We start from the raw sequence: 24,828 nt of genomic DNA, 5'->3' as shown, positions 1-24,828 counted from the left end.
TTAGCTTCATATTTTAGGCTCGAATCGAATGCCTCCTATGGTAACTATGGTAACAAGATTAGCTTCATATTATAGGCTCGAATCGAATGCCTCCTATGGTAACTATGGTAACAAGATTAGCTTCATATTATAGGCTCGAATCGAATGCCTCCTATGGTAACTATGGTAACAAGATTAGCTTCATATTATAGGCTCGAATCGAATCCTTACAAAATTAGCTACATAGCTTTGACACATACTAATTGGCCAATCAGAGATTTTTTTTATTTAGTGAGTTTGATGACCAATCGAATTCTGGATAGTGAACTACTTCGGTAAGTGTGTCCCGGTCGACGTTCTACCAATGATACAGATCAATGATCAATGTGTAACCAATATTTCCAATATTATTCCTCAGCGATCGCCACTATGTCTGTGGAAGTACTATGGAAGATTGCATGATGGGAGAGAAAAGTCTTTTGATCAGTAAAATAATTTTAGAAACGTGAAAAGTAGAGTGACTGTGAAATAAAGGTTGGTTTTAAATATTAATATCATGGAATTTGGATGAAATAATGAAAAGAAATTGACCGGTATGAAAGGGCAGTAACTGCGGTATGAATGCAAGGTCAGAATCCACGTGGTCAGAATCCGGGGGTCAAAATACATCCATCATGGCGGCTGTCAACAACTATGGATGCGGTCAAAGTCTTGATTTGCGTGAATGGTCGGGGTGGTGATGCAAATCCTCTGCCTCAGTAACAGTATTTGCTGCTTTTTGTGCAATGGAAATTAATACAAGAAATGCTGCCAAGGACATTTCCTTCTATTAAACAAAACAACCTTGGGACGTTTATCTTGAGAAATTGAAAAGACGAAAGTCCCTTGGGACAGTCGTTGTTGTGAAACAATGGACATACTTCTCCAGGCTATCAAGGATATTTTTGATTATTTGCTGCTTTATGGAAGAGCAAAGTTCAATGTCATTGGCCACAGTAATTCTAAATCGATGTTGGTTTTCAGATCTGTTACCTGGTGTAGAAGTAATAACATTACGATGTTTTCGAGTTTCTCGCTTTACGTCTTGTACAAGCCGAACCGGCCTTGATAATTTATCAATATACATATTGTAGTGATGTATAGGGAGATGAAATTGCACTAAAATCACCAATTGAAGATGTGAATATAAATTATCTTTGTTTTCTCTTGGGGACATCCAAAAATACCACAACAGTGGACTTATACGATGAACTTAGGCGTTTTATCAGAAAACAAATGATAAAATATTTTAATCGTGTACAGAACTCGTCAAATCCATTATTAAAACAAGCTTTCTAAGAAAACAAAGAAATTAATAGTAAATGGTACACTAATAAAGACTCCCTTTTGAATTATATAAACCAGACTGAGTCTAACCTGAACATTAAGAACATTTGCATTTTAAACCTACCTTTTTACTCTGCAAAATTTTGAGATGCGCAAACATTTAACTAAATTCCGCCTCAGTGAAAATTTAGACTGGCAATCACAAAGGAATACCCCTTGAAAATATATTATGCAACCCTTGTGATCAGTATCAAGTAGAAGACGAGTATTACCTCATGATGTCATGCAAAAGTTATACCCCGGATAGAAATGGCTTATTTGTAATGGCAAAAACCACAATTCAAAATTTGTCACCAAAGACACAATTCATAGTCTTGCTAAACAACAGTGGTCTAACACTCCCTGTAGCAAGGTACCTAAAGAAGTGTTTTGAAATAAGACAGCAGCCCCAGTGACAATTTTCTTTCCCAGTTAAACTTTGCATTTTGTTTTCTATCTTTTTATAGTATAATAATTTAGTCTTACAATTTTTCTCTGTAATGTATTTACTTATTTTTTGTATTTTTTCTATACTATTTTATTTATTTATTTATTTATTTATTTAAATTTTTTTATTCTTTCTTAAACATTTGTAGCCATTGCCAAACCCTCCTGGGAATGTGCAAGTGTTAATAAAATTATTATTATTATTTAATTAATGACCCCGCACATTAGTGATTGACCTTGGCTAGTTGAAGAGGTTTTTAAATGGGTGCTTTGCTAGAAGTATTCGCCGTGACTCCGGACTTTTTTTTCGGGTTTATACAACACTTACCTGTTGTTTGTATTTGCACAATGTGAAAGAGGGGTTTAGTGTCAAAATATATATGGGTGTTTGTATGCGTATTGAAACTACTAGTATGCAAAATGTTACTTATGTCACCAAACTGTACGTTATGATGACTCGTATGCAATTGTAAGATTATATTTCAGGTATACTCGAAGTGAATCTCAGCACTGTGCTTTTTATAAATGTTATGGTTCGGTTGATAATTTTCTGAAAACTGTACAGCAAATCACAGATTTTCATTATTTATTGTTCATAGTTTTTCTAAATTTCAGGTTTTTTTTGTTCATAATTATTTATTTACAGTAATAAAACAGTTTTCCGTTCTGAAACCATGTCTATTTATTATGATTGTGTACATCACAGCTTTGATATGGATATGTGCGAGTATGTTTCATGGGTTAATAGGCTACTCCTTTGCTTCAATTCCAACTATATCTCTGGAAATATTACTTCCTGTTTATCATCCATATTCCGATATCCCATAATGTCTGGCAAAATTTGCCCAGCCTTGCTTCTACTCCCATACTGTCCTTAACAGTGAAGGTTAATGCATATATATTGTAAATTACACAGAGGTAACACTAGAATACATTTCCCTTTACATTCCCTTGTATTACACAACAGTCATTGTGCTGAGGCAGTTATGGTTAACAACCATCGTCAGTTCTCTTATGATTATTGAAGTTCAATCCACAAATCAGGATAATCGAGAGAGGATATGTGTGGTCAGCTACCAGTATTTGCCGGCTATATCCGCGTTTTCATGCCACGTCCTTTTCCACCCATTTCGCATAATGACGAGTAGTGAAAAGAGGCGTTACCGGGCCGATGGGTCAAGGAGGAGCCATGCCCATTCTTTGAAGACTACGCTACCCACATGCTAATTGTTGCTATGCGTTCCAAACAGCACCAATGAACGGTCTAAGTTCATTCAACCCTGTACCTGGTTTTCATTAGTATATTTAATGTATAACAGTAGCAAGTTTGTGATTATTGTGATCATGTCGAGTGTTCCCATGCCAACCCTGGACGCCACTGATCACGAGTCCCAAACACAATACACCATTCCATACGTTTTACGCATACGTTTCATAAGTTATGATTATGCGACTTCCGTTAGAATATTATGAAACAAAACAATGCACAGTACTATTGAAAAGAAAGTACTATTTTATTTGAGTTCTAATAATTAGAGTAATTTCGATACACGTTTCATGTGAACCACGAAATCCACGTATAGTTCATTGTAGGTTAATATGTATAAAAGCTGAAAATTGTCATAAAACTCACGAAATCAGAATCATACATATCGTTTTAGCAGGCAAATGACTGACTGGTTTTATTCTTGACAAATTAGTGGGCATTCATAGCAACCGACCTGGCAAGTTTTTTTTTTTAAGTTATTCACCGGATGTTGTGTATTCATATACAACTATTGTCATTATTGTTGTCAGGGTACTCATCACATGATCAAAACTAACAAAACTTCATATGCCATACCCAAATACACCCTTTTTTTAAATGTTGGCTTCCAAAATAGGACATGATTGAAGATCAGACATTGCTCCGAGTAAGATCTCAAGATGACCTTGTCGGTGAAAGGAGTGGTCTGTTCATGGTTGCCGAGACAACTGTTTACAAATGATAACACATTTCAATTTCAATATTTTTTTTATGTTATACTCTTCAACAGTGTCTTAGTTCCCTTTGTGTGCTTTAAATATTCAAGTGTAGGAGTAAACTGCCCTGTGATCGTTTTTCAAACAAACAAACAAACAAACAAACCCACGTATTATAATTTGCGTTAAAATATAACGTCGCGGTATCTTAGGTTGTTATCGTGATCTAACTATTAGCTCTCGTTGTGTAATGGTGATTAACATGATCATAGAACGGTGTTCGAGTTTACTCAGTGGCCTTATTTATAACGTGTTACATATATATAAAATATTTATAATGTATGATACATATCAATACACACTTTCTGTAGTTTTGTCATTTGTTGGAACAGCCTCATATATCACATAAATATAAATGTCAGTGAGGTGAACACATTTCAGTACAGTCACTTTGACGCAGAGACCTGATTCAGCCTATTCTGGGTAATATAGCACAAACTTCCGAAGTGGGCAATAAACTTAAAAAGTTCTTCAATATGGTTCTGGTGCTTTTGTCCCGAGATGAGCAATACGCACTTCCTGAACGTCACTTCCGGGCAACCTGCGTATGCGAAAAACTAAACGATAAGGGACTGTGCTCAAGGTCACTCCATTGGTCGGGCAGAAATGTCGTGTACTGACGTCATTGTGCTTTGACACGTACTACGAAGCATCGCCCGAGACGCTTAGACAGAATAAACGATTATTGTACCTAAACATTTTGAAAAGTTGCCATATAATATGAAAGGTATATTCACTTGAATAATTCACTGCGTACTATTTAAATACAATGTATCCAAATATCTACTGAACTCACAATCGTCATTCTGGTTGGTTCTTAATGATCCACCCTGTATTCATTTCACATATAGTGAACATCTATGTGTAAAAGGTACATGTGTTGTAAGTTTGGTTAGATCACGTGACACGCAACTTACAGATCATACAACCAAGTTGATATATGGTTCAGATAGTCTTACTTTCAAACTTATAAAATTAAATGTGTTTATTGAGTATTTTATTTACTACATGTAAATAAGATTGTATTGCGATTGGATGAGTTTTGAGCTTCGCAGTCGCGATTAATTTTATTTGAATTAACTGGTACTGTTCACTCTTTCTTCTGATATATGAGTCGCCATTATACATTCTGATTGGGTGTAGAATACACATACTAGTAATCTTATTTTATGATAATGTAATACGTGTGATTATATTAATTAATTGACGATTCCATATGTCCTAGGATTGAAAGACACAGTAAGTTGACTTGATGAAAACAGTGAACATAGATTAACAACATGTTGTGTTTATTTAGTTTATGTAGAGTGTTGCTGTTACCATTATCACGTCATCGGTATTATTTTTCGTTACCATTGTATGTTAACTTACTTATTAAAGCATGACTGAACCCATAGAGAACGCCTACGTAATAGATAATAGTGTTAACATGTCGCTATACTCCCTGGCAACATTCCAAACCCGTGACAATCATGAATTAGGTCGCCACCCCTGCTGCGTTAACATAATCGCCCTGTGGCATTTTGATTCGACAGTCACATCACCTGTCGTTTGTTGCGTCATCCTATGATGTCACGTGTACATATTTTGTATATATGTCACGTGATGAATTCAGATAGATTATTATTACATGGACAAAGTGTCGGATCTTGTGATATGCCATTTCCAATAGCAAATCTAGCAAAAAAATATCTTAAAATAGAAGTGTTAAGCTTTAGTAGTAGTAGTATCAAATTGGAAAGTGTGAAGTAACCATGGTTTCAGGAATGTGAATGCTCTTCTTCATGATTCACTATCTTTTTAATGTGCAAATGCTCGATTTTTTCAAAGAAAAGAAATTTAATTAATTCAAGTTTATTTAGCCATACTGCTAACGGAAATAATTCGGTTTATGCGCCCATCCCATCGTCGCCAAAATTGTTCCCCTGAGGTTAAACATGGTCATTTAGGCTACTGTATTGTAGGAACTTTAAATTTTATTTATTTATTTATTTATTTATTTATTTATTTATTTATTTATTTATTTATTTATTTATTTATTTATTTATTTATTTATTTATTTATTTATTTATTTATTTATTTATTTATTTATTTATTTGTTATATCAAGAATATGTAAATGTGTTTATGAATAAAGATTCAATTCTATAGTCTGATATTTGGCACAGGCAAAGCTCAGGCTGCATAGCTGCAGCTATTTGAGTCATATACTGTAATATCTTTGATAGGACGTGAGTCAATGTGAGTTACTTCCTAGATTGCGTCCGATTGGCTACCAAACCCTAATTTTTAACAGTCAGACCAATCCGAGAGCAGCTGGTTTGTTGGCAGGTTTATTCTTCGACTCATCAGGAAAATGGTTTGCATATGATTTTGCGTCATGTATGGTGGGTACATTTCACTTCATGGTATCTCCATACCTCGACCATACTATACCATAACAGTTCATTGTCACCTAAATTTAGGATAGAACGACAAAACGATAAGTTTATTACAATTTCATCTCGTTGAATAATCACCCCTCATTACTCATTAGGAAACCAGACGTATGTATGAAACCTAGTAGTTGTTATGAAAACAAACAGGAAAGAAATTCACACTTCACGGTTGGAAGAACACTTTCTCCGGCCCAGATGGTTAAACAAGGCAATGTTTTAGTAATTACAATAGTAGGATCAAATTCCAATACAAGAAAAAAGTTTATTTTGAATAGCCGCCAAGAAGTCCTTGCTGTACTTAAGACCCTCCGTGTGTTGACATGTATTCCACTGAGAGGCACGTGCACGACTGGCGGGGTCCCAACTATTCGACGTTTTTTTTAATATATATAGTGTTAGTAAAAAGTTTGTCATCGATTAACCCTGGCAACATATCAAGAAATAGTGCAACGTAAAACTGAGCTCGGCATTATACCCCCTGGTCTGAGAGAGCATCATGGCTTTTAGTCTTATTAACATACGCCATGCTGAGAAGCAATAGCAGTATTAAGGAGGGCTACAGTTAAGTAAACACATCAACAATTAGAGCGGCATCAACTGAGATTACCATCGTACTAATATGGTAATCAAATTACATCAAAGAGATAAACCGAATACGTTCAAGTTGATGGATGGTGACACAGTAGCGTGTGCGATCTACGTGACTCTTTAGTTTCCATGGTTACCGACTTATTGTACTGGAATGTGGGGTCGCAATGCGTGCGCATAACACGTGGATGAAAAGCTATGAGATGGAAGGTAACTTTGTATGCTTTTCCCAAGTGATGAGCATGGGGTGAAAATAGATCTTTTTACCTCCATGGTATAATGTACTCGTGTATACGAACCACCGACCCTCTCATAGACTTCATTCTAATATAAAACCAGACATTTTCACGACAAATTCACGGAGTCAAACAAGTTTAATGTGCATCAGTGAGCCACATCCGTTAGTGGTCGGCAGCATTGCGATAACGTGTCTGGCGACCCAGCCATTGTTATGGAATGTCTGTGTGACGGACAGAGATGACATATTTGAAGTTTAACAGTATGCATGCTGGTCAAATCAACATATGTAACCCTACATGTGACACAGACAGACGCAGAGATGTATTCACATGGAAACATTTGTGAAAGTAATGACGTACGTTGCTGATATTGTTAAATAAAATGGACGAGTGGTCTCTCTATTCACTGTGATAACCTAGATACTGAGGTTTAATGTCTGTAAACATGTTTATCGTACTGTATGACAACATGGGTCGTTGACGTGCCATATTTGTTAGTTAGTCACTCGTTTAACAAGTTTGACGCACAATCATGCTATCAGCAGAGATATATCTGCTATACTTCAAAAGGCTCGCACACTAGAACCCCTCTAGCAAAATGTGTAGTATTCAGCCGAATTGAGCCCGCCAGGTGCTTTCGTGTTTTTACCTTCATTATCATTAAAACTAGATTGTTGTCAACATGTTTAGTGTAGTAATGTCAAAGTGTCTGCATGCCTCGTCATTTTGTATTGTCGGTGTTCTTGTTGTATGATAGGAAGTCTGAGAAGATATACACCTCTACTCGTCCTTGACTCAACTCGGGGTTTTGACAATATATGGAATAGCAGGAATGTTCCATTTGCTAAATTTGTAATAACCTATAGGGGCATGTCACTTCTATAAGGGGGGCATGCCGTGTTCTTTAGTTTCCAGCAAAATATTGGCGGTTCATTTTATAATGTATTAAACTTAAGCAAACAAGCATATTCAAATTTTGATTATTTAGAATTGGTTTGTTTTACAGGGCGTAAGAATGTTTATATATGGGAGCAGTTTATGATCGTCCCTCTGGTCGGTTACTAGTATTTGACAGGGCAGTCATTGACTGACTGCTATTGAATACATAATAAACATTATAAATGCGACTCGTGATCCATTTCATGAATGAGTGTGCAGGAGACACCACAACATACACTCACTCTGAACTACAGTGACCGGAAATAAGCAGTGAGTTCTACCCGGGCAACAAACAGACAGCACCTTGAACGCTCGGTAGCCGATTATTGCACACATTTTCACCACGCTGTAGTCGACGATCTGTTGGTCACAGTATCCAAGTAAGAGAACAATTATATTTCTTTGTATGATATTTTTACACGTGTACGTGTTTCTTGCTTGCGTGCGAACACATCGTCTTTACCGGCTAAACAGTGGTCCACAGGACTGTGAGTGGTTGTGATTGTTCGAATAAAATTTGGCAAGTAGCTGTATAGACCGATAACCGATGTTATCACAATATGAAATATGCATTGTTTTATATCAGTAAATCTAAGCAAGCAGTCGTTAGAAATGTGTAACTGATTTGTTAAGTTTATTGATTTTATTTAATATACCGAGTTAGAAGCAATTCGCGTGTGTGAGAGGCATAACGTCTAAACAAAGACGCCGCAGTTCCCTCAATGACGGGCTCGGTAACTCTACACGGCCGGTAGTTTATCGCCTGCTAAACACCGTCAAGGCCTATGACCCTGTGAAAAGTCACTTTGTTGAACTGCTTTGAAATATTGTCAAACGCCCCAGGTGCACAAGTACGTGCTTTTGTATGAAAGGTCTGCAAAAAATCCAATTGGATTCCACATCTAAATTCAAGTTACAATTGGTTGACTACTGTGTACTACACATATCCTCTCATAAAATTCCCTGCCTTAGGCACTGAGACTCGTATTCTGTTTAGTGCAATATGGCTGTGTCAGATTTCCAAGTTACATGGTCCTTTACCGTTTCGGAGTGTCGATTTATTTTTAGACTGGCCGCGATTTGAGCAGGTACTAAGAGACCCTTGAAAGAATACCGGGACGCCGGCTAGACTATAAGGTCATTGTGGTCTGTTCAAAATCTGTTAGCGACAACAAATATACCGTGCAGGCTCCAGGCGGCTTCGCCTTCTCTCTATTTAAATTTCGATAAAAAAAGTTTGACAATCCTCTTTTTTGATATCTAAAAAGCCACAGTCTGAAACGTATCGGCCCGTCCGGCTCTGATTGTACAGACGCATTTGTGTAGGCCGGGGCTTCTCCAATTACTCGTGTAGTTATTCCGCCCACACAGCCTGTGCAAAACAATACAGTACTATCGTAAAGTACAACTTAGACATGCATTTCCGGACACCGTGCATAGATAGGCCATGGACGTTCTAACACAATAATTGATTACAAGCAGACGAACAGAGTAAGTTTGTTATCACTTTAAAGAGCAACTGTGTTGTGTCATAGACCCTAGACTCAAATCTTTGCAAATGCAGACAAGTTGACAAAATAAAGGTAGTAATCGAGACAGCCGCTGCAGACAAGCACTCTTAACATATATTATCCAGGGATCTTTTATCTCCCGTGTATTGTCTTCTCAGATCACACAATTGACAGGCCTGGCAAACACTGTGCAGTTATAGATGAGCCTCGCAGTGGAATCTATAAAATCATTTTGGCTTCACTGACTTGACTTTTTATTTTAAAGACCCTCTCGGTCCTCCATGTGACGTCATTAGTTCTGCTTTGCATATACGTTTCGAAGCAAAATTTTCATTTGAAATGATACTAGGAACGGGGGTTAATAACTAGGGAAGGTGTGTGTTTGCTTGTTTTGGAGGGAGTGATTTTAAAGACCCTTTCAGTTTTGACGTCTTTTGATTCCCCATTGCATATACGCCTCCAAAATAAATTGGCCTTTAAGATGAGACTGGGAACGTGAGTAATCACTATAAAGGTGCGTGTGCGTGCGCTCACGCGCGCGCGTGTGTATATAAGGGTAATCTGTATAATTTATTTCTTTGTATTATTTTAAATGAGATTACAATCCATTGATAATTCTACCAATCAGTGGCTATGCGCGTGCGTATCATGTGTGTGGTTTTGTTGAACAACCAGTGTGCGGACAAGGGCAATCACCAATATTCACTGAGTATGCTTTACAAAGCAATGACTCGGGTTCTCAGCACTTTTAGCGGAATGACAATAATGCCAGTGACTGTACCATCCGCCAATCACGTCGGTCTGAATGTATAGCAGGTGTGGTGTGGATTTGTAAGCGCGTTATTGTACACTATTTAGTACACACGTACTCTTTGTCGACACTAGTGGTCTCGTTGTATGTAAAGACACCTTATAACACTAAAGGCAAAAAGCAATCGAGGAGAGAGCCGCATTGTGGGATATCAGGCCACCATCATTGAAGGTCGCCAATAATGCTCGGTCGAATAAATAAAAACATGTCACGTGGTTTATCCAATCATCTTTCCCCCAACCACCTAAACATCGTGTCTGTACAGAGAGTGTGTTAGCACGTACTTGTGACGAGTCATGAATATATTATGTGTATAGCTGTGATCACAATGTCTCGAAATGAGGAACCCTCTTCAATTCCCGTACACACATTTGTGGGAGTGTCATCGAAATCACAAACCCACCTGCAGCACACGTGTTGTACCTGTGTATCTTTGTCGAGACAGCTGGATCCCAGTTTACCTGTACAAGGTCCCGACTAATGCACACAGCAAATATTTGTGGACGCAGAGGATCGCACCGACAATTTCGATGTATCCTAGCATATGTTCAAAATGTAACGTACAATCATGGCATAGACACTTGTGAATTTCTTATTGGATTGTGGTGTAACACACTTAATTGGCGTACAGTTGTCGACATTTAGTCAACATACCGACGTATTTGTGGGGCCAACTCAATAATATATGCGTCAAACAGACTTCCCAGAGACATACCGAAGGCTATTTGCAGTGTCTATATCTGCTCAGCGACTTTTTCAACATTTTCATGGGGAGACGGGAGAGTTATGTTCCAATAGAATGACACTGAAGCGTACATTTGCGTGCAACCACCATTATAAGTGTTAAACTTGATTTGCTGCAAGTAGTCATATGTATTACCGTCGGCGGATCTCTGTTTTATATTAATATTGCCAACGCATACAGAGTACTACGTGTTTAAATCACTTTTACAGTCGTTCAATGATTGATTCTTTTTTAATGTTGCTAAATATCATTGGTCGATGTGTACACTAAAAACTGACCAATGGGCAGCCAGCTTTGATGGGAACATTTCTGTCTGGATTAGCTAGTGACTCGAGTCTCCCGAGATATCATATCGGAAATGTGTTGGTACTCATAAATGGTGTTCATTTCCCGCGAAAAGTCTAGGATTTTCAGACGGCAGACAAGTAACGAAAATCACCAGGGCATTACCTGGCATGGAAAGACCATTATCGCAGTTTGAGTGTTTGATTGGAGAGGTTCGACGTGAAAGAATTTCTCGTGCTCTCGTTTCAGTTTTACCTGTGTATAAATTTCACTGAATACTTCAGTAAATTGATTTTCACATAGTAGTATTTTCTGCACTTGATACATATATCGTATGTAAAGTAGTGCAACCCCATTCCCCGGCGTTCTTAATCGCGTGAAACCCAAAGTCAGATTTTAAAGAATCTGATCAAGACTTTTGGCTAGAACAAACAAAATATCACTATTCATATAAACCAGGGAATTATTAGAAAAACGCTTACGGCAGTACAAATTATGTCGTTCTTTGAACTTCCAGGTTCAGGCTTATAGGGAGCCGAAAGCGGGCAAACTGTACGAAGTTTCTATGTGGCTGAAACGTACTCTTCAAAATTGTTTTAATAAACACTAATGTTAACACGTGATCTTGAGTTTATCACTGCTGACATATTGACTTTATTGACAGGTAGTGAAGTTTAAGCTGGTATCAATACCGACATGTAAAAAGCAACTGAAGTTAACGTACTAGTCTCTAGACGGAACCTCGACATACGATACTCCAATATAGTACGTGTTTCAATATAATTTACACAGACTGTGTTTAAGATTGCCACACACCTCTTAGACAAATGTTTTCGTTTCCCACAGTTGTATAAACAAATTAACTTTAGAAAAACATTGCTCGTGGACTTAACCCTGCTGATGTGATTATAGACGAAAAATGTCACCTCGTCATGAAAAAGGTTATGTTATCAACACTCTCAGTTATCCGCGATTACGTCATAGGTGTAAAGATATGCACTTTTGAAAAATATCACCAAGACGGTCGTTTTTTGCCGATCATTATTTAAAATATGTGTTTATGGCTATTGGTCGAGGATAATATACATTTATTCGGTCTTATTGTAATACACATTGAAATTATTAAAATGGTAGACGTAAAAAAACGCAATCACGTCAGTAATTACAAACAACGTGTGTGGCGTGGTTTTTATTTACTCTTTGCCCCGAAAACGACACAGAGCAGTACGCCCAAAAGCGTAACTAGTAGTATGTTTGTGTACGCTTGAGTAGAGCTCAAAGCTCCTGACAATCCCTGCATATGGTATATACGTTTGATGTTTACTGAATTCAATTCGAATAAGTCATCTATAGTAATGTAATGTGTAACCCTCACCAGGCCAGTCAGTTTTCCTCTCTTGTTATCGTACTCTTAAGCACACGACACATTATACTACTCCAACTATTACCGGCAATAAACTGAATATCTATCCAGACACTGCGTTATGTGTGTTAATATAATTACATGGCCTCGTTTTTTACATATCGTGAAATCAGATATCAGGACTTACTATGCTTGCAAAAGGCGTGTCGTTCTTATCGAACCTTTCATTTTAGTAATTCGTAACTGGTTTGACATTTCAAATACGATAGTATCGCAGCTTTAATATATATACATTGGCACATTTTGGGCAGGCTACAAACCTTGAAATATTCTCACGTGACGAATTATATTATTTTCAAGTGAGAGTGGGACCATGCATAATTAATGAGATAATGAGGTAAACAGATTGTCTTGACCATAGTCCCTCCATGATAATGGAACGTGGCTTAGTAGTTTGCCGATAGAGATGAGATGAGAAAAGTACGGAGAAATTGACATTTTCTGTACAGATTTATCACAAATGGGACCCCGGGAAGCAAACGTCGTGGTTTGCGCAATTTATTACTCCACAGCAATACAGTGTACTTATTCAATGATAACTATACACATTTTGTTGGTATGTTTATTTTGAAGGTGTATTGAGCATTGAGGTTATGTAGTTTGCAATTAGATTTGAAAACAAAATACCTAAAAAATAAAGCATGATACTGCGAACTGTTCACAAACTCCAGATACTATAGTACTTCGACGAGGGAAACCTAACACTAGTGGCACTATGTTTTTGTTGTTGCCAGGTGCATGTTAAAAGATACTGCCTCCGTGTTGTTGTTTAGGTTTATGGCAGTTGAAGCAACATTCATATCCTGGTCATAGAGATTTAGAGATTCAAAAGCCGATACAATTTGTTTATAAACGCCTGGTGATATGCTTTGCTGATGTCAATGACAGTTCTTGAAGCGGTTAACTGGCCGGCTTCCAGTTATTCACATGTTGAATTGTTTAAATATCACCTCGTGGAAAACGCGCCTTTGGACCAAGTCACGGACAACCTGAGAGTCCTGGCTTTGTTAGAACAGAGTAAAACGGGTTGTCACATGACGTGTTGTACTATTTTCTACCACAATACATCTCTATTGTTGTTCAATTTCCGTTTATTTTGTAGCCATAATGCAGATTTTCAACTTCGTTTGTATGCAATCGGTGGAGCAGATTTTTTCATAATTTGTGTGAAAATTACATTTTTGTTCGTTTTCTGAAATCATTGACTTCTCGTTGTAAGCAACCTCTCTAAGTGTGTGCCGTTTCTGTATGACAACGATAATTTTCAACACTCGTATTTATTGTATTAAAAATTTACTAAGACCATGGAGCTCCGTGATATGGCCAACCATACAAGCACCATGGGGTATTTTCTGCCGCCTCCTTTGTGGCAAATGTACCAGTGATTTTCATCAACTTATCCATCCTAGGTATATTTACGCTACTATGGCAATGGGATGCAGAACAAGAATTGCATGCGTGGGCGATAGTTTATGAACACGTACCTGGCATCAAGGAGACGTACCCGTAAAACAAGGTCCCTGTCTAGTCTACGAGACCGTTGGCTAGACCACATCCACACATTTGCAATAACAATAGTGTCAATGATGTATACCGGGTGGACTGTTCAAAACTAAGATAAAATCTGTTAATGAACTTCTTATATTAGTAACATACGAATGCCCATTGACTGATTGTTCCTGTCTGTCAATCCATCCTTCCCTATGTATGCGCAAATATACGTGTTGTCAATCTCAGATGTTCGTGGGTCCCCTGCTTCCCTGCCACTAGGCCGAGTGATCAAGATTCACTGTTATGATGATTGATAACACATTTATAATATTCTGCGAAATACATTACCTCTCTCAAACGCCAACAATCGCATATCAGCTCATTGTGACTACTATTTATATTCCTATTTTCGTTATCTGTAATAAATTGTTTTTATTTTCGTAATAATGTAATGTAATTTGAATAAATAAAAAACGTAATCATGGGCAAGGTGAAAAATGTAATCAGCTACTTTATTCGTCCGTAATTTGTACAAAGATTTTATTTTTTGTAAGAGTATGAAGCATTTTCCACATTGAATCTTGCAATTCGTACGCAATTTCCAATTTTGATTCTTAAACACAAATTATCAAATATATTATAAAAATGTTATTAGGAATTCGCTTTATCTGTAAAGTATAAAAACCTATTTTTTACTTTCATTTTATTTTCTGTAAAAAAACGTAAAATGCCTTTTTTATTTCCTGTAACTTGTACCTGCTGACCCCAGCCCCCTTCTACATACACACATGATGAAACTACAAATAATATTTACATATTTTTCCAACAGGAGATCAATCATGTTGACCTTCCAGACCATCCTCGTCCTGGCTATTGTATGTTTCGTAGCCTCGTTCGAGGATACATGTCCAAAACAATGCCATTGTCTTCACGTATCTCATGAAGAAGCGCCACATGTAGACCAGGTGCACGAGTACATGGAAAAGTATAACTGGGTTGATGGGAAGATGGCTGTGGCTTGTTTTGGGAGATCACGCATACCAACTGATTTAAGTGGCGATTTAAGACGAGGTAAGACATTTGTATGCATCGCCAAAAGTTTTATATACTGAGACATTGAAACTTATAACACATAAATAACGAAATATTTATTTCAATGACCTCATTCAACAACGGGGAACACAATCTATTTAAGTACCTTCGTAACTGTTGTTTTTTAAAAGCAAACATTTGTTAAACTTTATTACCACCTTAAGAAGATACGTATTTGACAAAACGTTAACCACACTGAATGTACAATGCCTAGATAATAAATATCGTATACTTGATCACCCCAAGGGAATTTGGTCTCCAATGGAACAATAACAATGACATTGTTCTACTGGTGCATTACCATAAATAATGTACAAATGCACGCCCAACATTTTGTGTACGTACTCGTTCAATAAGCAAACATACATGTGTCTTTCTTCGAATTAACTCGTGTGGAAAATGTAGGATAGAATAAACTGAGGAGCAAAAAGTTAATGTCCCAGAGAGCTATTATAATGGCAACATTTTAATGCAGTGATTTTAACTTTCATAGAGGCAAGAATTTAACGAGGAATTATAGCAATTTTGAAAGCGTGATTAACTTACCGTCATTCAATGGCAAAGACAGTTAATGCATGGTTCATCTGACTATTATAACCCTAGAGTGGAGCCAGATTGTTTTCCAGATTTAAGGAAACAAATTTTAAATAAACACAACTGTGCTGGCCATACTTTTATCTTCGTTGATTCAATATCTAATTTCTCTGTAGATGTGAATTATATTTTGATGATTGGATCAAAGAAGAATAGGAACAATATACAAAGTGATCAACCAGGATACCAATCTCTGACACCCGTGGCGTCTCGTGGCATAGTAAAAAGACCTGGTCAGTTAAAGACTATACCAATTGATTCATTTCAAGGCATGACAAATCTTCTGCATCTTGATGTTAGTGAAAACCGAATAAAACGTCTCCAAGGTGACGAGTTTGATGATCTACAAAATGTGAGGATCCTGTCATTACGCGGCAATCGTATTAGAGATCTTCCAGCGGGTGTGTTCAAGAACTTGTCAAGCATTCAAACATTAGACCTGTCTGAAAACCGTCTCCATGGTGTCAAAGAAACGATATTTTACTTCATGCCGAATTTACGAAAGCTTTTAATCAATAATAATTTAGTGACTGCTTTGACTGACTCGATTTTTGAAAGTTTGCCAAACTTGGAAGTCTTGAATCTGGCACATAACAGGATCCGATCCTTCTCCCCAGAGTGGCTAAAGGATTTACGGCAGCTCAGAGAATTGATTCTCGATGGTAATCGTATTGACTTACTGTCTTACGAGTTCTTCACTGGTATGGACAGCTTAGAAACCCTTTCTTTGAAGGACAACCGGATCGCTCAAATGTCCCATTATGTGTTCTATTATTTACCAAACTTACGATCCATTGACCTTTCCAACAACCAGATCAATGATGTCGATTCCACGATGTTGTGGAGTCAGGAGAACTTGTATGGAATTGACCTCTCCTATAATAATATCTCAAAAATTGACGATCTGGCATTCCAACACACAGCAAACCTGGTTCAACTTAATTTGGAAAACAACAACATTGATACGATTTCATCGAATACATTTTCTGGACTTAGAAACATTATTCAACTTCGTTTATCCTCTAACCAAATTGCTGAGATCCAATCAGATGCGTTTGCAGACATGTTACAACTGCAAATCATAACTCTGTCCAATAACCGTCTTGCGAGAATTGAACATGAACTTCTCTCTGGTCTAGATATGCTTCACACATTATACCTTGACAACAACGAGATCACCGACTTAAGTGGCGAAGAATTGAACAGATCCCCAAAAATTACCTGGTTATATCTGAGAAACAACAAGCTTCAAAATTTTGGTCCCCAAATATTTCATGGTCTACACGAATTGCAACTTGTAGATGCGAGTTATAACAGCATAGCAAATATTGACATTGATACTTTTAGTCGGCAGATGAACTTAAAAACCCTGTTTCTCAACAACAACCAACTAAGAAAGATAGATGATGGAGTATTCAGAGCGGCAAATAATCTTGAGATCTTTGATGCAGGACATAATGCCATTGAAGAACTGTCTCGAGGTGCATTCACAGGAATGGAGAAGATAAAAATTGTGAACTTAGAAAACAACCGATTGGAGGAAATTTCGCCAACGGTGTTGTATGACATTCATGGTGTCGAGCAACTTAATTTGAATGGCAACAATCTTCAGTTGCTACCAACGGAAATGTTCACCACGATGCATAGCTTGAAAATTTTATTGCTCGCCAATAACCGCATTAACACATTGACTATGCCACTGTATCCCCAAGTACAACTTGTAAAACTAGATCTCTATGGCAACGAATTGGACAGAATCAGAGGTTATATCACTGTGGCTCTTGCTGACCAAGCCTCTGTAAATTTGGCAGGTAACCCATGGAGATGTGATTGCCACATAAAGAATATATTAGAACTGTTCAAAGATGCAAACATAGAGATTACAACATTAGACGAAATGCAGTGTGCTGCTCCAGAATACTTGAAAGGTCAACAGGTGAGCTTTACTATTCAACCGTATTGTTGATTGTTGCACATTTGTATCAGATATCAGTATGTTGACATTTACGCACATCACATTTTTAAAATCCTTTTTTTATAACTTTCAGCTTGAGGGATTGAATGCGGATGACACCACGTGCGAATTAGCTGTCCATCGACAAAAATCATCCAATGTATTTCAGACTTCCTCAAAAGTAGTGACACAACAACCAAAACAAAAGCTGCCCCCTTCTTATGACCAATTCGAGTCATCAGACAAGTCACAACCGACACCACCGTCCTCAGCTCAGTCACATTCATCAGAGACTCAGAAGGAACCTGTACGTGTTATTACAAACAATCGCCAACTGCCAGCTAACTATGGCCACGAAGATAAGAGGTGTGTGATTGTTAAGTTGTTTTAATTAATTAATTTGTTAATCCAAACCATATTAAACCAGACATAAACAATTGCCGCCGTTAGCGTGGTTAATGGAATGCAGAACGGCCAAGATTGACATGGGCGTAAACAAACTCGGAGTATGGGTTGGTGAGGTATCGCTATTGAGAAAATGCATGTGATGATTTGTGTTTATGATTTCTATGCTTGAAACAGCGATTTAAAATCGTTAAAAATCATTTCAAGAATTAAAATGTATATTTGGATCGCCGGTGAAATGTTAACAGACAACATCTGTGCATGATTATGATCGACCGGACCATTGAAAAGTTATAGGACAGTGACAAATCTATATACATGTCTTAACGCATAGCTTGCCTAGAGTAACGATGTAAACAAGGTCATAAACCACGTGTGTTGAAAGGCATTTAGCAGATGTGAGAAAAGTAATATTATTGTTGATAATACACGCAGGAATGCTATCCAGTACATGGTTATTATGCTACTAAATTACACAGACTACTTAGATAGCCAAACGATGTAATCATGTTTTACTGCTCATATGCGCTGGCACAATGTTTGATCTGTGATACCCAAGGATCATTCACCAGGTGGTTTAATATCAGGTATATAGTATATCACATCATGCATGTCTTCATGTAGTACTATATTGAGTTCAATGTCTGGAACTTCAGAATACCATTCCAACAACGATGTAGGTAATTGTGATGTAATATTGACGGGGCTGTGGGTGTAATATGAAAATCGTTATCTATAAATTCAACAGGAAAATTTACACTATAATGTGTATCGAGGCGCTGGGTCACTTAGACACGAATGTAACCCTCTAAATCGTGAAAGCCACTTTTTGCAAGAAAGTGACGTGCTTGTATTTCAAAATGTTGTATTCATTGTGATACCAGAATAAGAAAGCCTTCGAAATGAATGGGATTTCAGCGAAAATCAAATGGCGTACTGTTAAATTTTGAGTGAGTACTCGGTAAGATAGGACAGCTTTTCTAATGATAATAATAATTGTCTAATTGCCAATACCAATGTAGATAAATCGCTTCGATCCTGTGATCATGCTGTTTACTATTTTTAAAAAAACTAGAAAAATCGCTATTTTATTTATTTTTTAAATTGTGAGTTCTATGTGTGAACTAGGCTCTACTTTTATATTGTCGTCTATGGGGAGTTAAACTGAAAGTGCCATATAATACATAATACGACACTGGTTAGTATGTCGGATGATAGCTTGATATATGTCGTTATTTAACACCTTATTACGTGATTTGTATCGCCATACCGCGGCAACTACCGATGATTGATTTGGAATGATAATACCTCGTATGCGTACTCTACTTCTGTGTTTTAATGAAAAGCACACAGTGTTATGCTGCTGTGTCAGCATTCGTGTGAAATATGCACCTGGGTTACGAGCGTTCCGAACTGTGTTTTGTTTATGCCGCCATCCTGACATAATCACACGTGTTGCGTGTAGAACGTGGACCAACCTGACTAACAAATACCCTATTTAGTCTAAAATGTATGCCTTTTGACGTTTAAATATTTATTTCTAATGGAATGCGAGGTCTGCCAAGCCGTCTATCACACGTTGGTTTAATGACATCATTTACATTGATAGCAAACGTGATAACACGCATCTACCGTATTAGGACTAACATCGTTCAATGCTCAGTCAAAAATACGCAGCTAATACTTTTAAGTAACGTCAAAGGTGTCCTATTTCCAATATGTTTTATTCTATTACAGTTCATCTTACTCTGGGTCAGCATTCAAACAATTCTTGGTCATTTAATTACGAAACCTTGAGTGTATGTAGGTCGGATAATAATACATACTGCTGTGTGGTTCAAACGGTCAAGGTGCATCATATCACTAACACCCGCATCCGTCTTAAGTCGCACTATATAATCAATTTCAGAAACTATTCGTATTCAGTGTTAGACAAATTGTACCATGTGGCAGGGTCTAATTTAGTGGGATGGGTGTCAAGAGGTGGTGATACGTGTTAGTGAGCCGGATGGGATAGTGGCACGTGCTAGTGGGTCAGGGGTAGAGGTTGGGATGGTAGTGGGTTGGGAGGGGTGGTGCCTTCATTAGATGTGATTATAAATGAAGCAATCGTTTGGGAATTATAATTAATTGTCTATTAATTATTTTTAATTTTTACATTGAATGGGGGTTAAACGTGGGTTTAATAATTTTAAAATCTTAAAACTTCTGCAGAATATTCAGAGCAAAATAATATTATCGATGTTTTACGATTAATGCAAATGAAGCATTATTAAATACAAGCAATAACTCCTAGCAAACATACTTGGTAACCCCTGTCTGAACCTGCCCCACCAATGTGAGAAAAATAATGAACTCGTCCAAGTGGCTATTGAAAACATTAAACACGGCAGTTTTCATTTGGAAGAAAAAACATTTAGGTGGTTATCTGTATCCTCTGTGAATATATGTGTACTATCTTTGCTAGTTGACCGTGGAATATAATTATTTGATATAATCATAAGATTATGCGTACATTCTTATCATCGTTATGATAGTATCTCCTAATTCACCCCTAATTAATGTGTTAAAACTGAAACGTATACTGTGTGAAATTATTGCCTTCAGAAATTATGTTTTGTGTTTGCTACATTTTGTTTGTATGTATATAACTGCTTTTTACGAGAACTTATCTTTTGATAGAAACATCAAATTGATTGTTAAACTCCTTTTTGCAGTGAATTTAGATATACAGATAAGTTTTATACGCTATCTGGAAACATTAAATTTGGCCTTTATCAATGAACCTGTTTGTCAAAGTCGATAACATACCAGCCCTCATTACAGTGTAAAGGAACCGTCATTATCGGCGTATTTGTTGACCATATGTAACCGGCCATGAACAATAAAATGTACTACGTTTATCGCCAACAAGTGTTCTTTAGATGGCTCCTTAATTTATGTCTATTTTTAGGCATATCCTCATTTGTTTGTAAATAGATGTACTGTTTGGTGGAGTACCTTGATAACGGGCATTTTACGGTTCATTGCACATTAGGATGTTTACCGATGGGAAATATTTGTTCGTTCGTTTGAAAATTTAATTGAAGGTAAAGTGTAAAAAAAAAAGTGAGCTCCGTAATATGGCGGCACTCCCATGATGCATCTTTCTTAATTCGAGTCTTCTGTTTTTGTACGCATACAAGATGCATCATGGGAACAGTGCACACATGGCTGTATTTATTAAAGTAGCATCTAAATATAATTTGTATTTAATTATAGTTTTATCGGCGTATTAAAGTAATGTTGCTGTTCAGACCCGGGCGATTACAGCAATGCAGTGCATACCACTATATAAATGTTTTTGTGTATATATGATATATAACACTGATGCACACATATTGAATAGTATCGTGTTTCTGGTTCACCATATTTGAAATGAATTTAGCAGTAACCTCGAAACCAGGAGTTGTAGCTAATTATTCCGTTTACGTTGTATCTTTCAGGATTGTGGACTATCCGACTCTGTGGCCTTGGCATGCCTTGGTATGGGATGACGCGTCAAACACCATACTCTGTAACGCGGCCATAATTGGGGCCAAATGGATCATCACCACAAAGAGCTGTTTCGACAAGAAGTTTCTTATGTACGATTGGCAGCCTATCGGAAACTACGGTACAACAGACCTCATTCTCAAGCCTCAGAAAATTATCGTCAAGCTAGGAAAAAACAGTGATCTTTTTGGGTTTGAAAGAAACGAAAAGAATTTCGGCATCAGAAACGTGTATGCCCCCAATTCGGCGTTTGACTTTGAAACCTTGGTGAGCGGTCGTGATTCTCCCGTGCTGATAGAACTACAGTCATCTGCCATGCCCTTCACTGCATACATCCAATCAATACCATTAAAGTTTGGTGGTTTTTATGGAAGCAACACACGAGAAAAAGATAAATCTAGAGCGGTGATGTCCATTTGGGGGTCTGATTCACGAGATTACTACCCAAAAGACCAACTTCGACGCAGTCCCATGGAAACTGTTCCATGCTCGTTTTACAGTGAGCGATATAGTTTATGCGCAGGGAACGCGGATAGCATGGACACACTGACCCCATCTGTGGAGCAAAATGTAGGAGCTCCTCTTGTTAATAAAGAAGGGAATGATGACTGGCAACTAGTTGGATTGAAAACAGAAAAGACGGAAGGTGACGTTGATGTTTTTGTTCGACTAAGAGAATACACCGACTGGATTTATCGAAGGGTGCAACTATGAAAGAACTATGACCACAAAAAACATGAAACTGCCATTCCAACTTTTCAGTGCAAAGTTCTTGTAAAGAAAACTATCTGAAATCTGAAAAGACCTAGCTTCTCAGAGTTAGCTGGACTAATTCAATATAATATCGAATAGAGCCACCACAAGACGTTATGAAGCTAGTATATCGTATTGATGTGTATGCATTGTTACTGACGTGGCTGATTTAACATAACATTAACGAGGCAACACGGATAGATATTTTTAAATAGTCCTATTACATTTTGCATGCTGATATACACTGGCGTATAATTTAACATAAACTAAACTAGTTTAATAGCAACATATATAATAGTATTGGATGGAATCAGAATAACGCATGCATGTTTAAGTAATTCATTATCTCATTCAATGAAAAATATTCTGCATGCAACTACAGTGTGTATTACTTTCCCATACGCCGTAACTGTAAATTAGCATGCAATATACTGTAGATGGATTATGTATATATATCCACATTGTCTCTTAAAACTTTATAAGAAAATTAATTAAATGTTTAGTTCTATTTTCAGAACTGCCTTTTCCAAACTAAATGGTGCTGAACTGTTTTAATATTCAAATTTGCAAGATATAATTTAATCAAAGGCATTTCCCGTAAATTGGGTTGTATGGCGCCATCTAGTGTCGAATATTTAATGGCAGCACCAAACCTCAGGCGGTGCTGCTTTAATAGAATTACAACTCCAAATCCATTGGAGGAAAATTTTTATACTTTTTACCCTTTGAATATATGAATTTTTAAACATATTTCTAGCGTTTTTCTCTCTAAATATCTGTTTTTAAAAACATAGTAGTACGCATTATAAATTTAGAGACTAGTTTCTATGCACAGCCTTGACTTTTGTATGAGAATAATATATTGTTCTATTCTCTTTTCACAATTAAATTTTCAATTTTTATAACACCCTATTGTACAATTTATTTTGCGTAAGTACCATATTTATATGAACCATATGTTTGTTTATGGGATAATTGACGGACATCCCCCTTTCCATTCACATGGTAGTAGCATTGTTGCTCCTCTCCCACTCTAGAACTCTGAAGTTGACCACCTATCCTAAAACTGTGGGGTGTATCTAATAGTATCGTGCTAGAAGTTTTGGGTTGATTGTCCACGCCAACTTTGTGGGGTTCGTCTCCCATGTTAGATCTATGGGGTTGATTCTTCATGCTAGAACTGTTGGGTTGATCTCCCATTCTTGAACTATGAGGATGATTTCTTATTCAAGAACTATTGGGCTGATCTTCCATGCTAGCTAACACTGTGGGGTTGGTCTCCCATGTTAGAACTGTGGGGTTCATCTTCTATGCTCAGAACTTTAGGGGTTGATCTCTCATGCTAGAAAGTGGGGTTTCCTAAACTGGATATGTCTTGATGATCACAGTAAAAAAAGTAATAAGTTTCTACCCCAATCTTGTTGAAGTTACACAGGTTACAAAATCGATTGTTTCTCTTGATGTTACTATACCAGCCTTTTTAAATTCTAACCATGTGATGAACAGAAACTATATTTTTTACTAATTTCATTCTATATTTTCATATTGCAAATAGGAGTGGTTTACAGTGGATGTTAGAACAGAGCTGTATGGAAAATACTAGTATGCGACTCCCTCCAACGCCCTCTATAGTTCAATTTTCAATCCCACGATCCTTTTCTTCCGTATAAGTGCAGGATGTGTATTGGATAATTTGTCCTAAATGCATACGACTTTTTCATTGACAATCTCTATACACAATATAAAAATATGCCCAGAAGTCAAATATCTTGTACATATATCAGTGGAAGTGTTTTTATCGACCATAACACCATATTTGATGTTGTGTTCTTGTTTTGTTTGTTTTTTTCTGTTGACTTATTATGCATTTGAAACAATTCACTACAATGCCATTAACATCCACAGTATTGACCTCGGAGACAGTGGCGGATCCAGCAAAATGTATTGGGGGGAGGGTCCAAGCTACGCTTAAAATATACGGAGCGTAAATCGCAGAGAAGCTATGCGTAATCCAGATGATATGAATCGTCATGCGTTTGGGGGGGGGCATGGCCCCCCCCCCCCTCTGGATCCGCCACTGCTCGGAGAAACCTGAAGATGATGACTTGTAGAAAGCTACAATTTTTCCATCAAGTTGTGACCCTGGAATGTGAGATTTAAGTGGGCGTCATTTCACAGTATCTGGATATAATTCTTGAATAAAGCCATATTGAA

At 37.2% G+C, this 24,828-nt stretch overlaps 1 protein-coding gene across 1 annotated transcript; it reads left to right on the top strand.

Moving 5' to 3' along the window:
* The first annotated feature begins 8,096 nt into the window (after window positions 1-8,096).
* LOC100371604 (uncharacterized) lies at window positions 8,097-23,521 on the top strand. Its single transcript, XM_002731874.4, has 5 exons — window positions 8,097-8,396; window positions 15,112-15,353; window positions 16,085-17,904; window positions 18,017-18,288; window positions 21,813-23,521. The coding sequence occupies exons 2-5, from the start codon at window positions 15,122-15,124 to the stop codon at window positions 22,573-22,575; spliced, it is 3,087 nt and encodes a 1,028-aa protein (XP_002731920.3). The 5' UTR covers window positions 8,097-8,396; window positions 15,112-15,121; the 3' UTR covers window positions 22,576-23,521.
* The last annotated feature ends 1,307 nt before the right edge of the window (window positions 23,522-24,828 follow it).

Source organism: Saccoglossus kowalevskii, chromosome 1, assembly GCF_978046115.1.
Source record: "Saccoglossus kowalevskii chromosome 1, keSacKowa6.1, whole genome shotgun sequence".
Classification (NCBI taxonomy): Eukaryota; Metazoa; Hemichordata; class Enteropneusta; family Harrimaniidae; genus Saccoglossus; species Saccoglossus kowalevskii.
The sequence above is the reverse complement of the archived record's forward strand: the minus strand, read 5'-3'. Positions and strand labels throughout refer to the sequence as shown.